Raw genomic sequence first — 21,013 nt, forward strand, 5'->3', positions numbered from 1 at the left:
CTGCTCTCTTTAGCAGTGGCCTCCTGTCTTAATAAGACAGAGTACAAGTGGCTCAAAAATGTAGTAGTGCAGGCCTATGACAGCATTCTTTTCAGTTCCTATAGCAGCGCTTACTCATGAACTGTCCTCTTCTTTAAAAAAAAAAAAAACAAAAAAACAAAAAAACCGCTCAGAAGCCTCACTTTTACAGAATATGCTCAGTGAGAAAGATACAAACATCTTAAGAACTTCCCCAGAGAACTGCTCACCCAGATCTTCTTCTAGATAGAGAAGTAAAGAGGAGTTCTGTCTGATTTGTAAATTATGCTCTGAGCAAAACAAGGCAATCCCCCTTTCTGGTTCTGATCCTGAGAAATGAGGTACCATGAGGTAAAATCATGATGCGATTTATTGGGGATAAATCTAGCCACAGGAAAAAGAGGACCAATCTGTACTCTAACTAATCGATTCTCTTGTGGAAAAATATCCCTGTACTATCACTGTCTCTGACTGGCAGGCAGAAAAGACTCTGTGATTAGGTTCTAACAACTGGAACATTAACTTTTCTTAGGTAAAGGACTACAACTGGCCTCTAGCAAGAAAGATCATTAGAAAAAGAGCAATTCCTGGAAGCCTGTATTAAGTTATTGCTTGGAGCGCTACCTAATCTGCTGGGTACTGTTGGTTCAACATTTGCACACAGTAAAGAGAAAGGGAGTCCCAAGCAGTTTGGACTTCACACTACAAATTTGTCCCTGATGTTTCTTGGCATATCAGCTGCTTCTAGGCAGAAAAATAATCTGCAAATGAACTCTTTAAAAGGACATACATTCAAACCTGTCTGCGGTCAATGGACTTAACTATAATGCTTTATGGACAAGCCTCCTAGTTTTAGCACAAAAGTCTTGGCCAAAGGCAAGACTCAGCAAAGCTGACAACTAGATAAGGAGATTCCTGAAATCCTCAATAAAAAACAGGAGGGGGAAGGGGGAAGGGCTTCTTTTCCAAGAAAAAAATCTTGTTCTACACACAAAAGTCAATCCAGTATACAAAGAACCGCCTGCTTTGCCCAAATGGAGTATTTAAGTCTAGCAATCATCAAGCATTTAGTAAGTGCTTACTATATATGAAATATTATCAAGTGGAGCAGCAAATAAGGGTTAGAAGTACTGCAGAAGGGGGGTTTGACAGTTATTATTCATACGTCTGACACTCTGTTAATATGTACATGTGTGTTTGTATATATATGTGGATGACTATATCTTTGCGTGAGAAACCCAAAGTCCAGATAGTACTAGAACTTTAGAATATTGCCCTAGAGCTCTAGGGATTCGAGATTCTCTTTAAACACCTTTTCTACAGGATGAATCAGCTTGGGAAAGGTGAATTTTGGAGTCGCGATTAAATGGAAGATCCTGCCGGCCAAGTTTAGGAAAACAGAGCCACGCCCCCCCCAGCCACTCTGCACACCAGAGCACCGGCTATGCAGCAGGGCCAGGGTTTAATTAATAAAACTCCCTCTCACTCAATCTCGCTGGGCCGCCTGTAGAATGACAGGGACGGATGGGACGGGCAACTTCTAAGACTCCTCCCGGCTCTAATGAGACGGTCTCACGACGGACTTTTCTAGAGGTCCGGGCTCGCCCCGCCTCCCTCGGGCTCCTCAGGCCACGCCGCTGGGGGGCGGGGGGGGGCATCGGAAGGCAGAAAAGGAAGGGACCCCCCCCTCCCCCCCCCGGGGACGCCTCCGCCAAGCTGCCGCCCTGGGGACCGGGAAGCGGCGTTAACCAAACCCGTTCCCTGCCCGGCAGGAGAGAGCGAGCTTCGCGCAAGCGCCAGAGGCCGCCCGCGGCGGGAGCTCAGCAGGAGGGACCCCGGCGCCGGGGCGGGGCGGGGCAGCCCAGCCGGGGGTCTCAGACGCGGAGTCCGGCGTGAGGCGTGAGGGGGGCCCTAAGGAAGCCGGCGCAGGACGCGCTGCGTCTCACTCACTCACCAGCTCATGACGGCGGCCCCGCTGTCAGAGCCACCAGGCGCGGCCCCCGGCCCAGGCCTCGGCCCGCTTTGCCACGGCCACTTCCGGATTCGGGCCGTCTCCAGGAAGTGACGAGTGAGATACCCCCGGAAGCGCGCGGCGCGCCCGGGGCACGTAAGGGGAGGATACTGGCGTGGTTACCTAGTAACCCTTTCGCTGCGGCATCTGTCGGAACGTGGGCTAGGACTGCGCTATCCCTCCCCTGTCCTTCAGCGGACTCCTTAAAGCCCTGTCCCAGGCGCTCACGTCTCTTTCTTGCTCAGTTACTTCAGCTACAGAAATGCAATAAAGCACAACGCGCATCTATTAAGCGCCTTCTGTATGCGGTGCAAAAAAGAGGAAGAGGAAGGCAGCCCTGGCTGCTGCGGAGCTTCGGAGACTGAGGCTGAGGCTGAAGTGGAGGAGGACGGGTACGAGGAGGGGGAAGGGTTGCAGGACGGACCTAGAGTCAAAAAAGACCTAAAGTACAAATTCTGCCTCTGTGTGAACTTGGACAAATCCCTAGACCTCTCATCTGCAAAATGAGGATAATAACAGCTTCTGCTTTACGAAGTTGTGAGGGTCAAATCGTGTGTAAAGCACTTTTGACAGACCTTTAGGTAAAAATTAGCCATTATTATCGTCATCCTTCAGGTTCGGGATCTTCCACGTTGTTCACAGATTAAATCGAATGGCGTGTCATAGAAAGTGGGGACTCGGAGGATCAGGTTATTGCAGAGGTTGGAGCCTGGAAGCAAAGGCTTGCACGCAATTATCCTTTACTACTTTATTCTATTCAGCCATCTTTCCAGCCTCACCGGACATCACTTTCCTCCTTCCCCTCCAATTTTTTGATTCGGACTTCTCCCTGCTTCTTTCACAGAATACCACATTTCACACTCTCTGTTTTGACATTGGTCTTCCCTCGGCCTAGAACGTATTGCCTTAGTGTCACAGGGACTTTCTCTGAGATGAAGCTTTGGACCACTTTCTGTGTAAAACTTCTCCTGTTTCTCCCATCTACTGGTGCCTTTTAAAAGATCTTGAATTTTAACTTCTGTGTACAAAAATAAATGTTTTTGTATTTATTAACTTTATATTTATGCTATATATTATATATAGCAAGTATATGTAGCAAGTAACCAAGAAGCAAATTGTAGAGAAAGTCTCAGGATAGAGCCTTGGGGGGTACACCCAAAGTTAGTGGGTAAGATAGATATTGAGTCAGCAAAGGAGTAACCAGGCAGGGAGGACAACCAAGAGAAAGCAGTGTCATAAAAACCCAGAGAAGGAAAAGCACCATGGTCAAAGGCACTTTATTAAGTGCCTACTAAGCGCCTGGCATTGGACTATGCCTGAAAGACGCTTACATCTCTGGAGGGTTGGGGAGACAACACGGACACAGATGAGGAGATATTTATATGAGCAAAGGGAAAATTAATCTGGTGAGGGAGAGCATTGATAGTCCGTGGGTGGGCGGTGGGTGAAGGTGACCAGGCTGAGTGTCAGGTGCTACAGAGATTCAAAGACTCAGGATTCACAAAAAGCTATCATGTTTTGCAAGGTAGAGATCTCTGATAACTTTGAAGAGAGTAGTTTCAGAAGAGCAATGAAGCCTCCTGTAGGAAATAGTGTTTCAGTCAAAGCCATCAACAAGGACTTATGTGCTAAGCAGTGTACTACAGGTTAGGGACACAGATAAACCTGACAGTGCCTGCCTCGAGTTTCTGTTCTATTGGGGAAACATGTACACATATACATAAATCTACAGAAAAGTATACAAAGTCAGTTACAGAGTATGTAACAGCCAGGAAGATCAGAAAAGGCCTCTTGTGGGAGATAGACTTGAGCTGTGTTTGTAACGAGCCAGTGATGTGCGGGATGAGGAGGGAGAGCATTCCAGGCATGCAGAAGAGCCTGGGCAAGAGCCGGAATTGAAAGTCATGTGTGAGCAACAGTAAGGCGGCTGAAATTAGGAATGGCAGCTAGGGGGCGCAGCGGAGTCAGAAAGACCCCTAATTTAAAGGAGACCTCAGACACAAGCGGCATGATCCTGGGCAAGTCACTTAACCTGTCTGTCTCAGTTTCTTCATCTGTAAAACAGGAATGATAATAGTACTTAGTTTGCATGGTTGTTGTGAGGATCAAGTGAAATAATTTTTAAAGTCTTAGTACAGTGAATACTTTAAAAGTCAATTCAAAATTTTAAAATTTAAAACAATTTAAATTAATTATTAAAAACAAAAAATATTATTATTACCCCCAGGGTTATTGTGAGGATCAAATAACTTAGTAATTACAAAGCACTTAACATTAAATAAATGCTACTTATTAGTGGATACCTAGAAGAGAGAAGGACTAGATTTCGGAGGGAGCAAGGTTTAACAACTGAATGGGCATGTGAGTTTAGTGAGTGTGAGGAGCTAAGAATGATTAATATTGGGAACTTGGGTGCCTGGAAAGGCGGTGGCACTTTTTATAGAAATACAGAAATTTGGGGAAAAGATGGGTTTGGGGTAAAAAGGTAATTCTGTGTGGGACACATTGAGTTTGAGATACCTATGGGATATCTGTTAGAAATTTCTAATAGGCAAATCATGCAGAAGCGGGGCTCAGAAGGGATCAGAGCACATATCTAGGATGTGAGAGTCATTATCTCATATCTCATAGAGATGGTCTTTGAACCAATGGGAATCGATGAAGTAACCAAGAAACAAATTGTAAAGAAAAGTCTCAGGATAGAGCCTTGGGGGGTACACCCAAAATTAGTGGGTAAAATAGATATTGAGTCAGCAAAGGAGTAACCAGGCAGGGAGGACAACCAAGAGAAAGCAGTGTCATAAAAACCCAGAGAAGGAAAAGCACCATGGTCAAAGGTGTCCAGTGCTGTAGGGAAGTTAGGAAGGATAAGGATTAAGAAAAGGCAATTAAAGGATCACTGAAGAGAACAGTTTCAGCTGAGGGTTGGAATTAGAAGCTGGATGTAAGAGGCTGAAAGGGGATGCAATGAGTATGTTGTTTTAAAAAGAAGGTTTTTTCTGAAAGGGAGGAGAGATAATAGAATAATATTTTAAATTGATGGTAGGAAGTCCTGAGGAGGTTTGGATCTATATTACAAAGATGTCTGTAAGAAGATGGGAAGGAAGCACTAGACAGGGAGAGGCAGAAAATTAGGGAGGGGGAGAGTTGAACCTCCAAAGATGTTATAGATTGTCTGAGACAGAGGTGACAGGGAAATGCATGTATTTCATCCCTATGAGACAGCTCCACAAAGAGCTTGGATAATACCATCCTGGCTTCCTCCCTCTTCTTCACATACCTTTAACTTCCAAGGCATCTCTTACCTCTGACCCTTCTCTTTATTTATATGACTACCACTTTAGATGAGCCCCTCATCACCTTTTGCCTAGATTATTGCAATAGCCTCCTAATTGGTCTCCTTGCCTCAAGGTTCTCATCACTTTAGGCCTTCCTACACACAGCTGCCTGAGTAATTTTCCTTAAGCACAGATCTAACCATGTGACTCTCCTACTCAGTCTACTCCACTGGCTTCCTCCTGCCTTTAGGATGAAATATAAACTCCTCTGTTTAGCATTTAAAGCCCTGCACTTCCTGACCCTACGCCATCTTTCCAGCCTCACTGGACATCACTTTTCTCCTTCCCCTCCAATTTTTTGATTTGGACTTCTCCCTGCTTCTTTCACAGAATACCACATTTCAAACTCTCTATTTTTACATTGGTCTTCCCTCAGCCTAGAATGTATTGCCTTAGTGTCACAGGGACTTTCTCTGAGATGAAGCTTTGGACCACTTTCTGTGTAAAACTTTTCCTGTTTCTCCCATCTACTGGTGCCTTTTAAAAGATCTTGAATTTTAACTTCTGTGTACAAAAATAAATGTTTTTGTATTTATTAACTTTATATTTATGCTATAGAAATACTTTGAAGGTGGCTTATTACCTTTGTGCATCTTTCCTATGCTCTGTGGAACATCTATATCTTGGATTCTAGGAAGATTGTGGTTTTCTAAGATTCACAGCTAAAATATCATTGGAAGAATATTTATATTAATAAGATGTACAGAATATCTGCTTGATATCATTAAAAGCATTAGCCAGTTTCCTTAGCATACTCCAGCCTACTCTCTTCCTCCTATTTAAATGGGGACCCAACTCATTGTCCATTTTTAGCACTAGTCCCAGATGTAGGTACTGAGGCACTAATTCAACAGATCATCCATCCCAATACATGTCTAAATCTATGCAATAGGCATTTTTCATTCATTTAGTTTTAAATGTATGGACTGTTAATCTCTCTTGTATCTCATGAAAAAACCTGCATGATCTTTGCTCTAACTTGAATAGATGATCTTACTGTATACAGACAGTTGATGGTAACAGTGGTTAGTTTTATTACTTAGAAGTATCCTGTATTTGTTGAGAGTTGGATCAACTTCATTTGTTATACTTTGGTGAGGGCAAAAGGAGTAAATTATTTGTTGATTTTACTTATATAAATTTGCATTTGCCATTATTATAATAATAAGTCACATTTACATAGCATTTTAGAATTATGAAAGTAATTCTAATCTTATCAAATCCTATATGATATCTTTATGGTATTTGGGATCAGCAGAAAACTCTATTAGTGGTCATCTAATTCAGCTCCCTCATATAACAAATGTAAATTTGTTGTAAATTTTACTACCAGTAAAATAGGTAGTACACTTATGATCTCCATTTAACAGATCAAGAAAATGGGACCCACACAGAAGGGGGCAAGTTTAGGGTTACTCAATGAGTTTTTATCAGAGCTGAAGTCAGAACCCCCTTAATGATATTCATTATGCTCAGTCCCCAGAGAGGGAGAGATATGATTAGAATCTGATTCTTTTCCTCAGTTTCCCTAGGCTGTAATATCTTTTTTTTTCTCTACCTTGGAGAGCTTCCTTCATTCATGAATCCTCAGAGCAACAGATGTTCCTTGGGTACAAATACAATCTGTATTGTTGTCTACAGGAAGAGCTTTCTTGGGGGCTTAGACCAAGTAGCAAGAAGAACACTGATCAGAATAGTGTGGGGAGTATCTGTCTGGTTCCACTCCTTGGCATCAGTCCAATGGGAGCTGTTTATCAGGATCATCTTGAGATGAATTCAACCACCAATCAATCATGCTCCTGTGTACTTTTCTCTTCCATAAATTCATTCAAGTAAAATCCCAGCATCTGTGAAAGAGAGTAATGGGAAGGGTCATCACAAAAAGCCACATGTAGTCTGGAAAGAGTCTCATGGTTTTATCACATAGACAGATTCTCTGGCTACGCCTTGTATGAGGGAGGAAAAATGTGCTAGAAAAATCTTGCCCAGGGATATGCACCTTAGGTCTTTCAGCTACCTGAACCACTACTATCTAACCCCTCAGTCATTGCCCAGTTCTTTAGTACCCATAGTCTTCCTTTTCATTTGTTTAATGCTTTCATTTTATACCCATAATGTTATAGAACAATTGTTGCTACTTTACCACATCTGTAGATTTTCCTTAATTTTTTTTTTTTACTTACAATCAGTATAAGATCCATTGATGCAAGAGATCCTAGAAATTATCTAGTCATATTGTCATAGATTTAGGACTGGACGAGATCTTGGAGAAATTTAGTCCAACTTTCTTTTATAGATGAGGAGACTGAGGTTCAAAGACTTGCCCAATATCATATAGTCCTCTGATTATAAATCTTGTGGTTTCCCCATTACACAACACTGTTTCACATTTAAAGCTTTATTCAAAGTAGCATAAATCCAGCCCCCACAACAAAAACAAATACAAAGTAGCATTTCTCTTTAAAGTAGAGGTTGTCATGGAAAATCCAGGTCACATGATAGTTATCTTAGGAGTCCCCCTAGAAGCATATCCTTCAGGACCTCAGCATAATAGGAAGGGCACAGTAGAAGCTGATTGCTATCTTCAAGGTGTTTATGAAAAATCAGGGGAAGGGGCCAGTGTTATTATAATCAGGGAATCAGGGCATTGAACTGTGGGGAATAGACTTAATAAAGATATCAATCTCTCATCCCACTCTAAAGTTGTCAGCCAGCAATAGAAAGGAAAACAGGGCTACTCAGAATCTTGGTGCTGGTGTTTTTTCCAGGTTAGCTCTCCATAACTACTACTAATTGTCCTTGGGGAAGAAAGAGATGGAGAGCCAGCATCATCCAGCTGGCCAGATGAGACCTCTTCAAGGCCCAGCACTGCTCTAGTTTCTTTGTGCCTTTCTTTCAGAAACTTTTGTTCCCTTGAATTATGTTTTTTGTGCTGGGCTGTTCATTGAGGGGCTGATGTTAGCATAGTACCTAGCATATAGTAGTTCCTTAATGTTTGTTGATTGAGGTTTTCTTAGGCATAAAGAATAGTTAAAGGGATGTATGATGATGGCTTTTTGTCTATCACAAGATGACTATTACCTCGCCCCCCCATCCTTGGCAACATTTTCTAACAGCTCTTCCCTATTTTCCAATGAGTGTTTTAGAACTTGAATATGTTAGAAGTAGAGGAACCAGTGGCAGAAAGAGGCCAATTTTAAATCCTTTTTCCCTAGGTTTATAAAGTACTTGGTCTGCACTCCTTTACCCACCTGTGGGTCGTTAATTCTGCCTGCCTGCATGTGTTCCATGCACACCATCTGCACCTCTAACCCAATTCAGTTATCTTGCATTGACTGCAAGGGGAATTGGGTCAGAATAAGAGGGGCCACATCAGGATGAGTCCTTCCTCATAATTAAATTAAGAACTGTAATAAGGCAGTTTGGTGGTGCAATGGCTAGAGCTCACCAGCCCTGAAGTCAGGAAGACTTGAGTTCAAATTTGACCTCAGACACTTAACCTTTCCTAGCTGTGTGACCCTGGGCAAGTCACTTAACGCCAATTGTCTCAGCAAAAAATAAACAAACAAACAAACAAAAAAAAACCCCAAACCTGAAACTGTAGTAAGTAACAAAAAGTCAGAAAGATAAACACCAAGAGGATACCAAACTTAAAGGTCTGTAGTGGGTGTAGCCAGCCACCATGCTGGATCAAAGAATCCAGAAACATATAGGAATCCAGTCGTGTTAGAAACCATTCTGCCTGATGAGGGCCAGAAGGATGCAGAGTGATACAGAGAGGCCATTAGGGACATCAGAAAAGGACAAGTTGGTGTGAATCCTGACTTTGGCACTGCCAGCTTTCCTGGCTTCAAAATTGAAATCAGTGTTACCATCTGCAGGAAGCCTTTCTGGGTGCCCCTAGCTGCTCATGCCTCCCCTCTGAACTTGCTTTCTATCCATTCTATATATCTCTATGGTGTCTCCCATTAGAATGTGAACTCCTTGAGAGCAGACTGATTTTGCCTTTATTTGTATCCCTAATGCAGAGTGCCTTTCACATAGTAAGTGCTTAATAGAGGCTTGTGGACTAACGGAGCTGGGGATCCAACCCTACCTCTGATGCTTACTCCTTGTTTGACTCTGGGTAAATCATCTAATCTCTCTGGAACTCCCATTCTTCATCTACTAAATGAAATAAGTGGACTAGATGGCTTCTGAGATTCATGTAAGGCAAAGGGACCAAAAGTTTCAGCATATACAATTACCATTGCAAACCACTAGCCACAAGAGCTTTGCCTCAGTTTAGGTATTTTTACCATGCCTTTTATTTTCTTGTTAGGGTAGGACCCATATCTTAAGCATGGCTTTCTTATGACAAGGTGATGGACATAGGCTAACGAGAATACTTGGTTGGAGAGGGAAGTGTGTACATCCCAACACAAAAAAACTTTCAGAGAAAATATCTATCCTGGTTTTTAGAACTGAGTAGAGAGGAAGGACAGAAGAGTTAACAGCTATCAGTGGTCGAGGAGGTTAGAAGAATAATTTGACCATAATGCTTCTTGGGGATTTATGTCCTGAAGACCCCAATGCTGCTTGAGTTCTGGCTGCTGCTTATAGGATTCCCACCTTCCATTTCATGTTGCTGCTGCTGCTGCTGCTGTGTGTGTGTGTGTGGTTTTTTTTTTTCCTCTGGAGAATGACTAACTTTAAGGACTAAAAAAAAAGTGTTTTGATTACACTGCCTTTTTACCAACTGGGAGCATTAGTCACTGTGGATTGCTGCAGATAACGGGTAGAGCTTACAGCAATCCCCCTCCTCCTCTCTGGATTGCCTGCAGCACCCAGTGAGAAGGCAGCAAAAGAGGGGGAGAGAAAAGAAAAAGAAAGAGAGCCCAAATTGGAGTTGGGGGCAGACTCCCATGAATTGGCATTGCCAGAACCTGAGAAGTTCATTGCAGAATTTTCTTGTTTCCTAAGCCTTGGATTCTCAATGAGAAGACTAAGGGGGAAAGGACTCTAGGAAAGCTCCACAGAGTCCGTTTAGGGTCCTTTTTCTTGGGATTTTAGATCATGAGCACTTTAAAGAGGATGATATTTCCTCTTCCAAAGTTCTTCACATGATTCAACCATTGAATAAAACTGGGGAAAATATATTTCGTCATTGCAAGTCTGTGTAGAGGTATAAGAGAAATAAAAAGAATCCTTAAAGGATGTCATATTTCTGTCATCCATTGGAGAAGGGGATGTTGACAGGTTAAATGTAGGAAGTGATGACTATGCCCCCAAAAATGGGAATACAAAGGAGATGGTTTGGGCTGGTCCCCAAAGCCTGAAGCTGACTCCCATTCTCTGATCTCTGATCTTCAATTTCTATCCAGAGCCAATGTTTGCCTTTACAGTTTCCTGGGCCTCCCATCCTAGAAATGACCTACATCTAATCACAATGATGGATCTATAGACAAAGATGCTGCTGATATTGACCAGCTGTCTACCAGTTTGAATTGCTTTACCAATAGTGGGGAGGGATTTGTCTCTGGAAGTAGAGAGATGTAGGCTCCTTTGAGAAAGAGATTGAAACCTGTGGATCAGCTCAGGAGGGGATAGAGCTATATTTTCTCAGATTCATTCAAGATCTTTTAGCCCTGCTTTTCTTTGGCTTCTATACCTTTAAGTGCCCCCTCAAAGAATTCATTTTTCTGAGAAGCTCTTAGAGGGTACCAGTAAAGGACAGAATGGAATGAATCCTACTTTCTTATGGGTTTATAGATGGGAGAGGAAAATTAGGCGTCAGAAGTAGAATGAGAGAACATAGAGGACTAAACTATAGTTTTGTCTATTAGAGACAGCATAGCATAATGGATAGGATGCTGTACTAGGAGTGAGGAAGGTCTTAGATATTTGCTGGTTGTGTAACCCTGGATAAATCATTAATCTCTATCTACCTCAGTTTCCTCATCTGCAAGTGAGAGAGTCAGACTAGGTGACCCCTAAAGGCCCTTCTAACTCACTCCATGTTGAATCTCCAAGAAGATAATATTTAAATTAGTAGGGTTGTATCATGTCATTCTTCTCCAAAAATCTTCAGTGTGTACCTGCTAAGTGAAATTCAAACTCCCTTTGCCAGGCATTCAAAGGCAATCTGGTGCCACCATACCTACTCTTCCCAATATATTGAGTACTTTAGTCTGCCAAAGCAGACAACACTTTATCCCTCCATCAGGATTTTTTTCTACCTCCATAGCTTCATTTTTGCCATTATTAACTTCATATTAGGTCTTGTGCCTGGAACAGAGCTTACAAGATGAAAAAAGAACATAGTCCCTGCATGGAATGCCCTCCTTTCTTCTTTTTTACTGGTCGAATTCCTACCCATTATTTAAAGTCCAACTCAAATGTCACCTCCTCCAAGAAAGCTTGTTCTAGTTCTAAGTCCTAAGTCCCTTCTTGTCCCCCACCCCTTCTTCCATGACCTTCTTCTTTCCCCACTTATGACCTTATGTAGCCCCATAATTTGGTACCTTTCCAGTACATTAAACATTACTATGCAATATAATTATTTGGAGATTACACACACACACACATACATATAGGTATATAAATATATTATATATACATGTATATGTGTATATATATATATACATATTTGATGTGTGTATCTAGATATAGATATAGATTATATCTATATAGATAAATATCCTACTAGACTGTGTACTGTGTGAGGGCAGAAAACATATTTTAGTTAATGTGTTTTCTCAATGGTTAGCACAATTCTTTACACACAATAGACATATATATGTGTGTGTGTGTGTATATATATATATATATTTGTTTTTTACATATAAATGAAAAGAAACAGTTTCCTCCAGAAAAAGCCTTTTAGTTTTCAGGTTAGGGCTTATAGGCTTGGCTTGGGGCAGGGAAAGGGGAGGCTGGCTTTCCTAGCTGGACAACCCTTCCTTACTCTTCTAGAAAAGAGACAGTCCTAGACACTATGCTGTGGTAATCTACCAGAGTAGGTAATTATCTCTGAGCTTTGATTATACCACAGAATTGAACAGGAAGGCCTCAAATAGTCCAACAGCTGCCCTAGAGGTATCAGTCAACCTTGTTCCAGGGAAGGGAGATAGAAAGGGAAAAGAGGAGGGGGATGGTTTTCTGCTGGAGATTCCTCCTGAGATTGGATACTGGAACTCAAACTCTTTTTTCCTGGAGGCATTGGAAATTGAAAGCTGCTTGGTCCAGAATTAATAAGGAAATATAGTGATTAATTAAACAAATATTGATTAAGTGCCTATTAAGTAAAATGCACTGTGGAAACATTTTAAAATGAGAAAATACAATGAAGAAGCTGCCCCTCTCCTCCATAGCAGAGTCTAGTGTGCCCTACCCAGGGATAACTGTGAAGAATTCTCCAAGATAAATTGGGGGAAACTGTGTAGTAGTGAAAAGAATAATTGGGATCAGAAAATCTGAGGTCAAATGTCATCTGTGAAGCTTTACTATCTATGTGAATTTGGGCAAGACTCTTAACCTCTATGAGTCTCAGTTTTTTCATTTTAAAAATGTGGGGATGGTTTCTGAGGTTCCTTTTAGATCTAACTGTATGATCTAAGGATCAGAAAAGACAAGGACAAAAGGATAAAAAAAATGAGACTTCTGGAGAAGTAAGGAAATTCTTTAACTTAGCAAATTCTTTAGCCTGCTCCAGAGCTGTATTCCTAAGTCCCCTCTCACTGCTTTCATCATTGTTTTGGGTAACCCTTATCCTAAAGGAGGCAGGTGACATCAGGCAGGGTAAGGTTCTGGCCTGTAGTAGAGACGTGGATATAGAAATAGAGAAAGAGATGGAGGTAGAGAGGGAGGAAGAGGAGAAGGTAGAAGATATGGGAGGGGGGAGTGGGAAAGTAGCGTTGATTGTTAGTCTAAAAATGATATAGTACAAATATCCGTGAGCTAATTTAGAGTCTTAGCCTTTGCTATATGATCATATTCAGCCAAAATTTCTTAATTTAAAAAAAAAGGTTTTTTTAGACTATAACAGAGGTTCTTGACCTTTTTTATGTCATGGATCCCTTAGGTAGAATTGTTGCAGCCCATGAACCACTCTCAGAATCATATATTTAAATGCATAAAATATATAGGATTATAAGGTAATTATTCATATTGAAATGTAGTTATGAGAAATATTTCTAAAACCCCACATTCATAAATACTTCTGAACCCCACAGACAAAGAAAGTTCCATGGATTAGTCAACAACTCAGACTCTGAAAAGTGAAATCAGAATGGGGCTGAGGAGTCTCTTACACTGGGGGCTGGGATAGGGTTCCAATTAGGGCAACAGGAGGAAGGGCTTCTTCCTTTCTTGGGAGCTTTCCCACTCTCTTGCTTCTCTCATTCCTATTGGATCCTCTTCAGAACTTGCTCTTTGCCATAGTGAGGAGGAATGTCTGGGAAATTATATGGAACAGAAGAAGTCATTGGATTTTAAAAATTGGAGGGAAACATTTCTCCCTTGATCCATTTCTCCTCTCGAATAAGCAAAAGTGCATTGATGTTCATCTCCTTCCTCTAATTTTGTTACTATAATTTCCCCTACATGTCAGAAAGCAGAGGGACTTTTTTGAACAAGCTAAGGGCAAAAGTGCTGCTGGCTTGCTACTTGTGAGCAAGAACCTGAACAAGGAGTGTTGGTCCCTCAAAATCTTTCCAACATAGGAAATAGTGGTATTTTGTGGGTAGGAAGGTAATTGGAGGAGAAACTGGATTTAATTTAAAAGACCTGGGTTCCCTGACAGATATCATTTATCCAAGAGAAAAGACCAGGAAATAAGTCATGTCTCTACTTCTTTTCCTCTTCAGTCTCAGCCTCCAAACTGAGCCTCTCAGCCTCTACACACACACACACACACACACACACACACACACACACACACACACAAACACAAACACAGATATATAATTTCTCACTCCCTTTTCCATCTTCTCTTTCTATTCTTCTTCTTCTTCTTCTTCTTCTTCTTCTTCTTCTTCTTCTTCTTCTTCTTCTTCTTCCTCTTCTCTCTCCTCCTCCCTCTCCCTTTCTCCCTCTCCCTTCTTCCCTCCCTTTACCTCTTTGCTTCTCTCTCTCCCTCTTTCTTTCCCTCCTCTCCCTTCCCCCTTTCTCTCTCTTCTCCTCTCCCTCCCTCCCTCTCTTTCCTCCCCCCAAGCTGGCAACAGATGGTTCCAGGCCCCGTATTAGTCAGCCAGTACAGGGACAGAGAATGACTCCTTCAGTCAGTGGTACGGTGGCTCCCTGCCACCCTACCCAGTAAGTTTGCTTATAGAGAAAAGGCAGTGGGAGGAAATGATAGTTTCAGAGTTATTTTCAGAAAGGAAACAGAAAAATTTTTTAAAGGGTGAGTGTCCTGTGTTTTGGTACAAAATCCAGGAAGTTTGAGGAAAATCACCTGAAATCTTTCCTTTTTCCTCCAGCCCTCATCAAACAGCATTAAGAGATTGACCTGACTGGTGATGACAATTTCTTTGCTTCTCATTACTTTGTTTTTAATTGTGTGTGTGTAACTGGGGTGGCTGGTCAGAGAAGACAAGGCAGGAGGAGGTTAGAAAGAAAGCTGGAAAACCTTCCAAGACCCTTGCCACCAAGGCAGCTGCACCCAGGTCTGGAAAATCTGTGATATCTTTGTCTTGCTGCTCAGAGCTGGTTCCTCCCTTTGGGGGTGTGGAGGGGTCAGAGGAGATGGAGCTGAGGAATTGAGTGGGAAAACCATGGAATTCTTGAGTTGTTGCTTACATGCATAGTCTATGTAGGATTGGCCAGGATGGGAGGGTGTGTACAAGGAGAGAAACACAGCTAGAAAGAGAGGGAGAGGGGGAGGAAAGGAGGGAAAGAGAGAAAAAGAGAATGTTGGGGTGTGTGTATGTGCGTGTATGTGTGTGTGTGTGCCTGCTTGTAGGAGAAATGTGTAGGGTTGCTAAATGTGATTGTGTGGAAGGATGAGTACATGAGTAACCAAAGCTATGTTTTGAAGAGATAGCTAAAGTTGCTTCTCTTTGAAATTCTAGGAAATCAGACTATAGGTTCATTGATTTAAGGATAAAAAGGACCAAAATGGCTATCCCTGAGATTTTGTCATTTAGCTCACTCCTCTCATTTTATGGATGAGGAGTCCAAGGTCACAAAGTAAACAGCAGAGCCAAGATTGGATTCTAGTTCCTCTACCACAAATCCAGTTCTCTTCCCACTTCACAGGGCCAGGGTTGTTCTCCCTATGAAGGACATTAGTTACCTTCTGGGGTTCTTGGAATATTTTGGTTTTCCATAGAAGGAGAGAATAGCAATGGCCTTTAGCCCCTAGAAACATCTGCTTGGGGACACAATGTAATAGGAAATTAGCTGGCTTTCCTTGGTTGAGATCATCAGGATTTGCTAGATCCTCTTAAATAAGAAAGTATGAAAAGGAATAGGGGAGGGGAAGAAAGAAAGGGAAGGTAGCAAGGGAGTGAAGATGTGGAAGGGAGAAAGAAGCCTCGGAGGGAAACACTTAAAGGAGAAGATAGTGGGCGCTCTTGTTGCTTATCTATAGCATTCAAAATCTTTGCACTGACTATAAGCAAAGGTTCCACTTATGGATGATGCAGTACTGGTTGGTAGAGAACCTCTGTTTTCTCCATGTTGATCATCAGGCCAAAATGAGCACAAATGGTAGAGAATCAATCCTTGTTCTGTTTCATCTAAGCCTCGGAGGCTACACAGAAAAGAGAAGGAAGAAATTCTGGTCAGAACTAGCGGTTCTACTGGTCACTTTTGGGACATTTGGGTATTAAGTGGTTTTAAGTAAGATAGGAAGAAAGAAGAAAGAAACAGGAATGAGAATTGTAGACAAAGTGGTTAGGAAAATTTCAGTTTGATGAATCCCTCCAGATCACTTTATAAAATTACAGGGCATGGACCTAAACAGAAAGAGAACTCTCCCATGGAGCATGTGGACTCCCTAGACATGTAGACTTCTTACTGGGTGGACATAGTGAACTCCAGATTGGTTCCCAGAGACTGGGGCTATGTCAAAGAGAATTGATGATTGAGGCCCAGAAGGATGAATTCTTGCTGGGAGGAATCCTGCCTTGTCCTCTCCACAACCAACCTCCTGCTATGAAAAAATAAGCAGTAGAAGTGGCTTTGCCCTTGTGATTCCTTTCTATCACTTTCTCTCTCCTGGACTTCCAATGGGAATGGGAGATGACTTTTCCTTTCCCTTCCATTGCAATAGTGGATTGCAGTAGAAGGAGATGGCACTGGCTAGAAATCCTCAAAGAAAAGGACATTTTCAGCCTTGGCAACTAACTCATGAGTCAGAAGCTCCTGAGTTGGGGATTCAGGCCAACCAGTGGAGATTTCCACAAGAGCATGAATCTAGAAGAAGTAAACCACTACCAGGATCATTTTATACCTGAAGGACCAAAGAAAGCTATATTGTCCAGGAAAGTTCAATCCTTGTGAATTACTCAGACAGGCAATGCAGTAAATGTGAAATATCTACCCATCAGTTCCACAAAATTGTCTTTGTCATTCTAGGGGGTGAGTTATAAAACATCATGAGTATAATGGACCAGTGGAGTATTTGATGAAAACAAAAATATACTTCTTCATGTGAGCCTTCGAATTCTTTTATTTCATATAATTTCTCTGGTGGAGGAAATAAAAATGTTGTTACATACCTGGGTACTTATGTAGAAAGGAACCTTACTACCCACTTTTGGGAAGATGCTAGAGCATACCTAAACTTCATTTTAGAGGTTTCCAGCTGGAAGGACAGAATTGGAGAGAGAATCTGTACTCCAATAGGGTCAGGTTCCACAGAATGACCCTAAGTCTTGTAATCTCATTCTCCTTTGGGAACTACTTATATGTCAAAGATGACAGGATCATAGCTCTGGTAGGTAGAAGAACCCTTATGAGGTCTCTGTTTTCAATCTCCAATATTCATCCAAGATCAATTGAATTTTAAAGAATTATAGTACTGGGGGCAGCTAGGTGATGCAGTAATTAGAGCACCAGCCCTGAAGTCAGGAGGAGCTGAGTTCAAATGTGGTCTCAGACACTTAATACTTTCTGGCTCTGTGACCCTGTGCAAGTCAATTAACTCCTATTGCCTCAGCAAGAACAACGACAAAAGAATCATAGTATCCCAGAGTTGAAAAGGACCTTATGGGTTGTCCAGTCTAAACCTTCCCCAATGAATAAATCTTTTCTATAACATCTTTCAAACGATTCCTGGCTCTGTTGCATTCAACCTTTGCCTGGAGACTTCCAGTGATTGGGAATTAGCTACCTCCATGTCACCGTCTGCAGTTCTCTATCTTTGGATAGTTCTACTTTCTTTATATTTAACTGAAATCTTCACCCCTGTAACTTTCATCCTTCATTCCTGGTCCTGCATTTTGGGAGCAAAAAGAACAAATCAAATCTCTTTTCCTCATGATTTTCCTTGAAATAGTTCAAAACAGCTACCATGACCCACTATGTTCTCTTATCTAGACTAGCACCAACAATTATTTCAATTAATCAGTGCTTGATTTTAAGTCTCATCACTATCTTGGGCATAATCCCAGTTTATCATTGTTTTTTTCCAATATATTATACTTAGAACTGGATATAGTGTAGATGGAGATTGCCCAGGGCAGACCACAGAAGGACTATCTCCTCTTTTTCTCTGGATTCAATTGCTTTTATTAATGCAACCCAAGATCACATAAACTTTTTTTTTTTGGCTGCCACATCACACTTCTGAGTCATCTTGAGATTTCAGTCCACTAAAACCTTCAAGATTTTTTTTTCCCTTCACACAAACCACCCCCATTACTAGCTCTGTGACTTGTTTAGGGTCATGCAGGTTCTAAGTGGTGGTGGTGATGGAGTGATGTCCTAGAACTCAGGTTTTCTTTTTCTTACTGCACTTCTTCCCTAGGGACTCTTGAGTTAAAGAATCTGCAAGTATTCAGTAGAATTAAGGAGAATAGCAATTTAAGAGAAAAAAGTTGGACTGAAGTCAGGAAAATTCTGATATTGATGAGGACCCACGAGGCAGAGTCAACCTATCCTCCTCCCTCCATTACTCAAAATAAAATGAGGGAAGTCCTCTTTTCCTGCTAAACCTGAACAAGCCCTGGAGATCAGGGAGTGTATGGGGAGGAGATGGAGTAATGACTCAACATATCAAGCAGATCCTCAAATAGGGAGGAGGAACCACACCCTCACAGAGGGTAGATTGGGTAACTGAAGCTGGAGTTGAGTGAAGGATGGAATAAATTGATGTTCAAAAAGACAAGGGAGAAAGGGAATAATGAGAGGGAGTGTAGAATTTGTTCTCTGTGCCTTGGCCTTGGGAGGAGAGAAGGGAAGAATAATTAAGTTATGAAAAAATATATTTTCATCTCTGGGCAAGGGATCAGGAGAAAGAAAATTGTTATTTCCCAAGATGAATACAGTCTTTGCTAAAAAAAAAAAATAAAGAGGGACAGATATAAAAGAAATTGGTGAGTTTGCCAGTGGAGCTAAGATCCAACTCTTGAGAGATACCCTGGCTCAGGTTGCGAAGATCTCTTTTGGGATTAACTCTCTCCACCCAAAAGGCAGGACAAATTTGCAGGTTGCCAGGGCATTACATAGAACCATCATGGATTGTAGATCACTGGAGTATCCTCTGAGATAACTTAATGATGTCTACCTTAAATCTAAACAGAAATGAGGCTGCTTCCAAAGATTCAGTACAAAAAAGAACTGGGAAACTTTCAGTAAAAGAGAAAAGGGGTGTTTTGAAGAGTTGAATTATGCTGAAATCTAGAGGGAATGTCATAAAACTGAAACCCTGAACAGTCTGGGGAGTATGTACTATAGCAACAGTCTGAGCAACCTGTTTTTTACTACTATAAGGGAGAAAGGTAATTTGTTCTTCTTTTTCTCATCATTGAACATTTAGGGCTAAAGACAAAAAAAAAAAACCTAAAAGGCTTATAGTGTAGCACTGTACTTCTCAAATAGAATACTCTAGGGCTTGAATTATCTTGGTAAGAACCATAAATACTAAGCTACAGGTGTGGAGATCTAAAATCCCCTCAACGATGGAGGTAGTTCAAGGAAATTTTGAAAAAAGTAGATTGAAATTAAGGCATTTCTTTTTTATACTGAACAATACTTAAGTATTTTTGATACTTGCATAACTTAATATTTAATACTTCAAAGGAGAAAAATCCCTATTTACATTTTATCATTTACCTTTATTCACATAACACAGAAGTTTGAAAAACACTGACCCAAAAAAAAAAGCCAAGGGAATTTTAAATGATAAACAAGGATGGAGACAGAGGAAGTCTTCTGTCTCAGCACAGCTGAGAGGAAACATTATCTTGAAATTTCAGCAAAAGAAATCAAAGCACAAATTTTTAAGAATAAGCTCTATTCCTCAATGGATAAAATGGTCAAAGGATATGAACAGGCAGTTCTCAGAGGAAGAAACACAAATTATCAAGAACTCCTTGAAAAATTATTTGGAAAGAATAATGAGAATTTAAACACCAATCTGAGGTACCATCTTATACCAATTAAGCCATCAAAGATAGTTAAAAATATAAAATTCAATGTGGGAGTGGTTATGGAAAAATAGGCACATTACCACATTGCAGGCTGGGCTGTGAATTACTGTGTTTGGAATGCAATATGAAAATTTAAAAAAAAGGAGAGAGCTACAAAATTATTTATGCCCCTTTATCCAGGGGTCCTAACTATTGGACTAATACCCTACATATAATCTAAAAGAAAAAAAACTTATTTATCTGTACAAAAATATTCACAGCAGCTTTATTTTTAATAGCAAAAAGCTTCCCATATGCCCAACAATTGGAGAAAGGCTGAACAAACTGTGATATATTAACATAATGAGATTTTATTGCATTATAAGAATTGACAAATATGAGTATAAAGAAATATGGAAGGACATATATTAAGTGATGCAGAGTGAAGAAAGAAGCTTTTGAATAATATGTATACTATGATTATGCAAAATAATAATGATATTAGCAAAGAAATCTGAAAAATGTATAAAAGTATGATCAAAAGGAAATGTAGAATCAAATAGTATTTTTTTAAAAATTAAGCTCTTTGTAAACCTTATGTAAATGTCATCTTACTTAGAAATTCAGGAAACTTTGCAATATTCTGGGACCTGATATAGTCAGCCAAATGTCATCCACAAACAAGAACATCTGGAGGACCTTCCCATCTACAGAAAATCATCCTTTTATTTGGACTCTATGCTGGGAATTCTCTGTGGATGGTAACAAATGCTTTTGGCTAGTACGTATCTCCCAATTTTATGACTTGTTTGACCTTGATAATGAGAAGGTCAGTGGCCAAAGTTAGCTCTGTTATTATATCTTTCAAATACCCCTGTATGATCTTGCACATACATAGGAGACATCATGATAGAGGACAGTTTAAGGTAGTATTTTGCTACACTGAAATAAATTTTATTTTCTAGTCAATAAACAATAAGCACAGTGGGACTTTGTATTCTATATACTTTTCAGTCTTCGGTGTGAATGAATGTCAGCTACAATGATTATTATTTTGAAGAATTAAAATTATAAATAATTTAGAGTTTGTA

At 40.8% G+C, this 21,013-nt stretch overlaps 1 protein-coding gene across 3 annotated transcripts in view; it reads right to left on the bottom strand.

The window, feature by feature from the left end:
• The window catches only part of BIN3 (bridging integrator 3), a 48,598-nt gene extending 46,513 nt beyond the window's left edge, over positions 1 to 2,085 (bottom strand). For all 3 annotated transcript variants that reach the window (XM_031950887.1, XM_031950885.1, XM_031950886.1), the window contains exon 1: positions 1,973 to 2,085. Coding sequence is in view for 1 of the 3 variants with exons in the window: in XM_031950885.1 (XP_031806745.1) it covers positions 1,973 to 1,980 (8 nt within the window). In the remaining 2 variants the exon portion in view is untranslated. The remainder of the gene's footprint in view (positions 1 to 1,972) is intronic.
• Between the last annotated feature and the right edge of the window lie 18,928 nt (positions 2,086 to 21,013).

This window comes from Sarcophilus harrisii, chromosome 2 (assembly GCF_902635505.1).
Source record: "Sarcophilus harrisii chromosome 2, mSarHar1.11, whole genome shotgun sequence".
NCBI classification, from domain to species: domain Eukaryota; kingdom Metazoa; phylum Chordata; class Mammalia; order Dasyuromorphia; family Dasyuridae; genus Sarcophilus; species Sarcophilus harrisii.